The sequence below is a fragment of the Amblyomma maculatum genome, chromosome 2 (assembly GCF_055883805.1).
Source record: "Amblyomma maculatum isolate TAMU_Amacu chromosome 2, ASM5588380v1, whole genome shotgun sequence".
NCBI lineage: Eukaryota > Metazoa > Arthropoda > Arachnida > Ixodida > Ixodidae > Amblyomma > Amblyomma maculatum.
In genome coordinates, this window is record NC_139345.1 from 179,446,586 (window position 1) to 179,454,133 (window position 7,548).

A 7,548-nucleotide genomic window follows, 5' to 3' on the forward strand; every position below is an offset into this window, starting at 1 on the left:
TCAGCAGAACTCAATGTTGCAGCATGGTATTACATTCTGCTTCAAGGATATGCTTGGTTACTTGCCCTTTGGAGCCTGCCGCGCCCTGAGGGAATCAGAACGCCTCCTCAGCTGAAATGTCTTCTGTGCGCCTGCCATCTCTCAGCTGGCGGCTGCGTTTTGAGAAGTACGGAAACTGAATGTATAGCTGCTGCACAAAAGGGGAATCTGACGCCATGTTCCCAACGGCGACATACCACTCCGCATCAGGTGTCCGCGCGGATTGATATGTTCTTGAGGACATAGTCTGCTAATTCAACCAATGAAAGAAAGGTTCATTGCAGTTTTAGAAGAAACAGGCATACCTTTCTTTCCAAATGCCCCAGTATTTAATATATATATATATATATATATATATATATATATATATATATATATATATATATATATTTCAGCACCCAATATGTACTTGTGAGACCACTGCCTTCGCTCCAGCTACCTTAATGGACTCGAGAACTGTAGGTTTCATAGCGTTGCAAAACCACCAGTGCGGACATTGCTGCCTATAATACGAGTCATTCTCTTCGTTACAGCTTCCATGGGCCTGTCGAAACAATTTTGTTCCCTTTTTACGTCCCCCAGATGGGTATTACAAGTTCAGCGCGCTTCCGGCTTCGGTCTCCCTGCGGCGGTGTTCTAGTGGCTGCGGGCAGCCTGTTTCTCCTGCTTGCAGTTCCCTCGCCCACCCTGTGCGCAATTGGTCCCGAGGAGAGCTGCCAGCTGCGCCCTGTCATCCACGTTCTCAAGCAACCCGGCTGTCAACCCAAGCCCATACCCTCCTTCGCTTGCCAGGGCTCCTGTTCTTCCTACGTTCAGGTACGTCCACAAAAGCAGCCGCCAAATGGCGGGTCAGTATCACCGTCATTGTTCGAAACCACCAAACATATTTATTCGTGACTGCCCGACCAGGCTATACATGGTGTTTTACCTAACCCTTTGTGCGGTTTTAACATGCAGAGTTTCTAAATTTTGTAGTGCATGTCACAGCCAAGAAAGGTAACTATAAGCAGGTTGGTTAAGTAATAGCCAGCAGTTACCTTTAATTCGGCGGCTGCCTCGCTCTATATTATTTAGGTGTTTGCAACACAACGTAAACAATACCCCTTCCAATCTTTAGAGATTCGAAAATTCCGTAGAGGCTCTTTATTTTTCTTTCCTTTTCGTGCCCCAACATAATATACGTCGTCACCCCTGCTGCGCGATGAAATTCTGGACCCCACTGAGGAGAAACTGAAGGCGCATGCAGGACCACAGCGCATCTTCTCCCGAATTGGCGCCGCTACAAGAGACCGCAGTAGTGGTTCACCTCCATGATATATTTTAGCAGTCGACACAATTCCACTTCCTATTTACAGCTTGCTTAGAGCGCGTATTCAAATACATGGAATGGGAGCAGTTAGGCATCAGAGTTGATGGAGAATGACTCAGCAGTCTGCTTTTCACTAATAACGTTGCCTTTTTAAGTAACTCAGGAAACGAACTGCAACGAATCTAAATCATCCAGTTTGTTGATGAGGGCATAATAACTTATAAAATCACATGAAGAGACGTAGGGGTAAAAATTATTTAATGTAGCTTTCAGAGAAATAACAAGAAGGAAAAGAAAAAAAATATTTGCGAAGGCTATGAAGGCAATGGGATATAGCTTTTATTCTCCTCGTCTACATAGCGCCACGATCCATATACCCTTAAAAAGTGCTCATTAAAACTCGTCACTTATTGTAGCAGAGTTTCCCGACTTGAGGCGCTTACAAACAAGAACTTTTCTAAATCCGGCTAGCCTATGGTTCCTGGAACACTTCAAACTGTACCAGTGTTCCAGGAACCATAGGCTAGCCGGATTTAGAAACGTTCTTGTTTGTAAGCGCCTCAAGTCGGGAAACTCTGCTACAATAGAAACACTTCAAACTGTACTTTTCGATGGAGGCGAAAAGCAAGGCTCCCGTGTGCTGTGCGATGTCAGTGCACGTTAAAGAACCCCAGGTGGTCGAAATTTCCGGAGTCCTCCACTACGGCGCCTCTCATAGCCTGAGTCCTTTGAGACATTAAACCCTACCAACCAAACCAACCAAACTTCAAACTGTACGGTCACGGAGGCAGAGGAAGTGGCTACTGCACTGGCCATTAGGCAAGGTAGAGAAACGGGAGAGAGTCTGATGATACTGTCGGGCTCTCAATCAGCGTGCAGAAATTTTCAACGGGGTAAATTATCTAAGGTAGCGCACTAAATCCTTGCTTCCACAAGCCAGCCAACAAAACAATACACTCAAACACTTGTGTGGATTCCGGGGGATGCAGGAATCACGGAGAATTTGTACGCATACAGGGTAGCCCGAGGACATGCAACCTATTGTGCGCCAAACAGTCTCGCGCCAGAGGACCTGATTCCGCTTGACCCCAACTACACCACAATACTACAACACTACAGAGGCTTGCGGAAAGTATATCCGTAGCCGCATAAAAAGCTCAGCAACGAGGAGGCCATAGATCTGAGGCGGCCACAGACGGGCACCTTCATTAATTTACACATATTACACATGATGCATCCCACGACATTCAGAGAAGAGTGCCCGTGGTGCGGAAAGACCCCTACCCTGTACCACATAACATGGGAATGCGGCTCACATCAAATACAAAAAATTGAGAACCCAAATGAAAGACAGTGGGAGGCTTTGCTGGCCAGCTCTAACCTGGAGGCTCAGATCTACCTGGTCACAAGAGCTCGCAAACTGGCGAAAGCCAGTGTGCTCTGGACTGGGGGCTCGTCAGCCTCGGCTCGTCAGCCGCACGTCAGCCTCGGCTGAAGAGGCGAAGACAAAGATCCCCGAGCAGTCAATAAAGTTCACTCACTCACTCCTCACTCTCAGATAGATAGATGCCACTTTGTCGGGATATGGCGGATTTGGTACATATCGCATGGACGTGTCCAGAAATCCGGAATACAGATCAATATATAAAACGTGAAGACTTTGGGTAGAGAATACTGTTGAGATTACAACCTGAGATTGATACTAGGTCTAATCCGACTGGCCGGACAAGCCGCGTGGGTCAAATGGGACTTCAGGCCGCCGTCTAGGCGGATAGGGTAATGCCTATATTGTATCTGTTCCATATTAATGTTTTACCACCAAAACCGCCTGATGTGCTCAAAAGCTATGGTCAACGCATATTACCTTCCGCAAAAAGTGCAAAGGCGCAAACCTATCTGTCTTCTCAGTGCGTACCTTTGCCAGAGTCTCTGCTTTTCCACTTTCCAAAATTTTGCGCCTCTGACTGCTTCGAGGTACGCTTTATATTTCGCTCTCAGCTAGTGTTATATTTTATGTACAGATATGTTTTACAGGAATTCGGATATCAAGCTTGCGATAGGGCTTAATGCTTAGGCTATTATATACCATAACGGATAAGGCTTTTATCGATTTCCATTTTAGGATAAATGTTATATTGGCAAACTGTGGGCCGCGAACCGTAAACGTGAGCCGCGTCTTTAAACTACCCAGGTAGCACAAAAATGTGGGGCCCCAGTAGGTCCGATGTAGGCAAGTGGGGCTGGGGCAATCATCATAAAACCTGCATCGGTCCCCGATAGGGCAAATGTGGACAAGCCGCATTTGGGCTTGCCCCTGTTCGTTCCGCATGGGTCCCATAGCGGTGTTGCTCGGGCTAATGCAGAGCACATTCCTGCATCCAGACCGCAAGGTTCCTTTGTCGAATATTTAAGGGCAATCCAACCTAAATGTGGGCTCTTTATGGGAAAGCCCTCATAGATCCGAAATGAGGCCGCCCCCACAAAATCTCTGTGGGAACTACATCGGCCGTAGTGGGGCAAAAAAATGGACATGCCCACATGCTGCCTCAATCTGCCCCTTGTAGGTTACTTGAGGGCAGGTGAAATATGAATAAGAGCTCAATTTTGGAAAAGTCCTCGTGAATCCCAAATGAGGCAGCCTTAGCTAAACCGCTTTAGGTCCCACATAGGCTGTAATGGGGCTGGAAGGCGGGCGTGCCCGCATGGTACCAAAATCGGTCCCTTGTGGGAAATTTGAAGGCGCGTGCAACCGCAGGTGGGCTCTAGGTTCAAAACCAACACCCAGCCCAATTGGGGCTGCCCGCACAAAACTGCTTTATATCCCACATGGGCCGTAATGGGGCTGCAAGGCGGGAACGCCTGCATGATACCAAAATCGGTCTCTTGAGGGGAATTGGAAGGCACGTGCAACAGCAAGTGGGCTTTAGGTTCAAGAACAACACCCAGCCCCAAGGCTGCCCACACAAAACCGCTGTAGGTCGCACATCGGCCGCAATAGGGCTAGAAGACGTGCGTGCAATTGTGTAATGATTCTTTACAACCTTTATTTGTATTAGATGCTGTCCTATATTACTATTAAAGATGATTTGCATAACAGTTGTTGCCATGTTTAGTCGGTTAGAAATATTACGTGGCTTTAGTTCTAGCGCTCTTGCAAATTGCGCTAAAAATACTAAAACATACTGATTGCTAACTGTTGCTCCTAATGTGGTTGCTGTGGATAGCCTGCAACACTCAGCACAAAATTAATGTTCAGAACACACATCTCCATAGCCTGCACAAGATGTACACGAAGTCATTTGGGCTAGATTAATGTTAAGAATTACTGTAAATTTTAATATTTTGGCCGTTTAGAAAGGGCTGACATGCATAAAATAATTACTTAAATTTGTGCATAAATAATGATTGGGAAAACTTGGACAAGGGCTTCCCATCAATTTCCTGCGTTGGACGCCTACGAGAATAATGTGGGCAAGCCCAAGTGCGGCTTGCGCTATAGAGCCCGCATCTGTCCTATGTCATTATCTGAGGGGCTATTCGAAATAAAAAAAAATAAATGTTCATCCAGAGCGGCTTCCCGAATCTGTCCAAAGTAGGACCATCGTGGGGAGTTGGCGGGATGTGCCCTTTTGGCAATGCGGGAAAAATGTGGGCAGCCCCGCAAGGGCTGCCTGCATTGGTCCCTAGCGGGAACCACCGGGGCTTTGTCGACAGCCCCCTTCAGGTCTACGTTCGCCCATCTTGCAGCACCCACATTGAGCCCACCGGGGCTGTCCTGCATTGCCTACATCGGACCCACAAGGGGCCCGCCTTCATAGCCCACTTTGTTCTACCTGGGTATTAGATAGCGCTCGTGGATGCTGGCTGCAGTGCCATCGTGTGATGAGAAGATAGTGCATCAGCAGTCAAATATGAAGAGAAATTCCATGTTTATTGCAATTTTGAGCATTGAAATAATGTAATTTATGTCCATGGGACTGCGCCGAATAAACTTAAGGGGAATGCCTTAGTGGCTTATGACCGGCCATGTTCGGAAATAGCGTGTGATGGCAGCGAATAGATACCAAAACTATAAGTGGATTCCATATCAAAGGCTGTCGCAACTGTTTTTCTGTGCAGCATTCAGGTTGACTTGTTACCATTTTGCTTACCATTCAACATCCATGAAGTAGACAAGTTGGAGGGTAGTTTGCGATAAAGATTCTAATCAAGGACATATTCAATCTACTGCTGACCGCCGTTAATTTTAACAGAGCTGCCCACCGAGAAATGAGACAGTCAACGCACCTTTCAAGTCTTCAAACCAACCAATTTTCAGTTCGGGAAGCCGCAGTTTGCCAAATTCTGTGCCAGTCTCTGAACGATCTCAAAGCATGTCAAACAGTGCTCTCGAAAGCTTTAACCAGATTAACCACATTTAAAAAAGATTTATGTTTTTGCATGGTGATACTCTGTTCTGGCAAACGCGCGCCCTAAATATTTGTTGGTTTTCTTTCCCAGTGTACCTGAGCACCAAATAAAAACTAAGCGGTCTCTGTCGCAATAGAAAGTAAGTGCCTGCGCCAGCACGTAGAAGTATATAGGTTTTGCAAACAAATTATTGCTTCAGATTTCGAAATAGCCGAAGCCCGCCCCCTTACGTGACGTACAGAGGCCGCATGATTTTTAATACCTTTCGGCTGACTGTAAAATGTGAATTCACACCTTTTGCATTGCCCTCAGAACTACACAGCCTAGTTTCAAGAACAGCGACATAAGGTCGATGATTACCTCGCCTCGGTAGTGCAGTGGTTAAAATACCCGACTACTGTGCCACAGTACACTGGTTCGAACCCAACCACCGGTGGCTACGTTTCGACGGAGGCGAAACGGAGTGGCATCCGTATGCTGTGCGATGTCACGAGAAAAAAAAAAGACAGGTTGTCCAGAGTCACGCTCAAAAGGCTGCTTCTGATTTTATCCTACTACCTATACACATCTGTTGTATAAATTGTGTTTCTCTTCAAAGTGAACGTCAACAGCGAAGGCGACATGAAAAACCAATTGCTATATTAGACCGTTCAGTCTAAATAAACAAATTGTTCCATAGCGCTACAAAAGATAAGCCAGTGAATAGGTAAGGATAGGACAGACGTTATCTCCTTGTTTTTCGTTGTGCTTGTCATCATTGCTGTCGAACTTTTAGTTTTAAGTATGAACGTGGTCCTTTATAGGGAATAATCATGTGCCGTTGTACCGCACGATGCCTACTCACTTCCTTTTCCACAGAGCATTCATTGTAACATATTACGTAGGAACAAAACATCAATGCTCACTCCACATTGCAAAGTCAAAATTATTTTCAGCATCAACGTTCACTGTACCGCTGTGATGTTCCTTTCGGGGCAGGTGTCCGGCTCCCGGTACTGGCAAGTGGAGCGCTCCTGCATGTGCTGCCAGGAGATGGGGGAGCGTGAGGCAACCAAGGCGGTGTTCTGCCCAAAGGGTCCGGGCCCTAAGTTCCGCAAGCTCATCACTCGAGCACCCGTCGAGTGCATGTGCCGGCCCTGCACAGCGCCCGACGAGGCATCTGTGCTGCCCCAAGAGTTTGTAGGCCTTTGACACCGTGTTTTGATTCCTTTTGGGCTGTCATCATGAAAATAAACCGTCATCTCTACACGGACGCAACCACTGTATTTCTCGACCTGAAGGGAGTGGGTTAAAGTGACATGTTACTTAGGTTGTCGATTCGGCCTAAAGGAAGACTGCATGAAGACAATAAAATTTATGGGGTAGACTTAGGTTCGGCTTTTAAGGATATGACAAGATAGCGCAGCGACCACCCGAGATGCAAACCCCGCGTTGACCAAGGCACATGAATATTCCTTGGTGGCCAAGTATTAGCGTGCCTGTCCTGGCATATATGAACACTGGAAAGGGTGAATCTTATCCGCCTCCCCAACTGAAATGAGAAACGCGAGCTGGCTGCACCTCCCAACTTCCTGATATCATGTGGTCTCATCTGGTCACGCAAACCAACTAACAAACCGTCCCTGGCCATTCCAACTGCCGGCAACCGCCTGCCACGCTACGCTGAAAAGGATGCTGGATTTTCTGTATAACAGGACATTCACCACTATAGCGTTAATATTCATATAGGCTTGTCTGCATATTACTAAAGCACAAGGATCACGCAGGTCGCACTCAGCAAGAAACGGAGC

General features: G+C 46.9%; 1 protein-coding gene across 1 annotated transcript; it reads left to right on the forward strand.

Annotated features, from left to right (window-relative positions):
• The first annotated feature begins 621 nt into the window (after positions 1-621).
• On the forward strand, positions 622-6,949 carry Burs (Cuticle-tanning hormone bursicon). The gene is made up of 2 exons (XM_084592388.1): positions 622-855; positions 6,737-6,949. The coding sequence occupies exons 1-2, from the start codon at positions 622-624 to the stop codon at positions 6,947-6,949; spliced, it is 447 nt and encodes a 148-aa protein (XP_084448514.1).
• Positions 6,950-7,548: the final 599 nt, after the last annotated feature.

Bases quoted from the DNA above. Each gene is read 5' to 3' on its own strand.
- Burs (XM_084592388.1), top strand. From the start codon at position 622: ATGGGTATTACAAGTTCAGCGCGCTTCCGGCTTCGGTCTCCCTGCGGC. The intron at 856-6,736 runs GTACGTCCACAA...CTTTCGGGGCAG, and splicing joins CCTGTTCTTCCTACGTTCAG to GTGTCCGGCTCCCGGTACTG.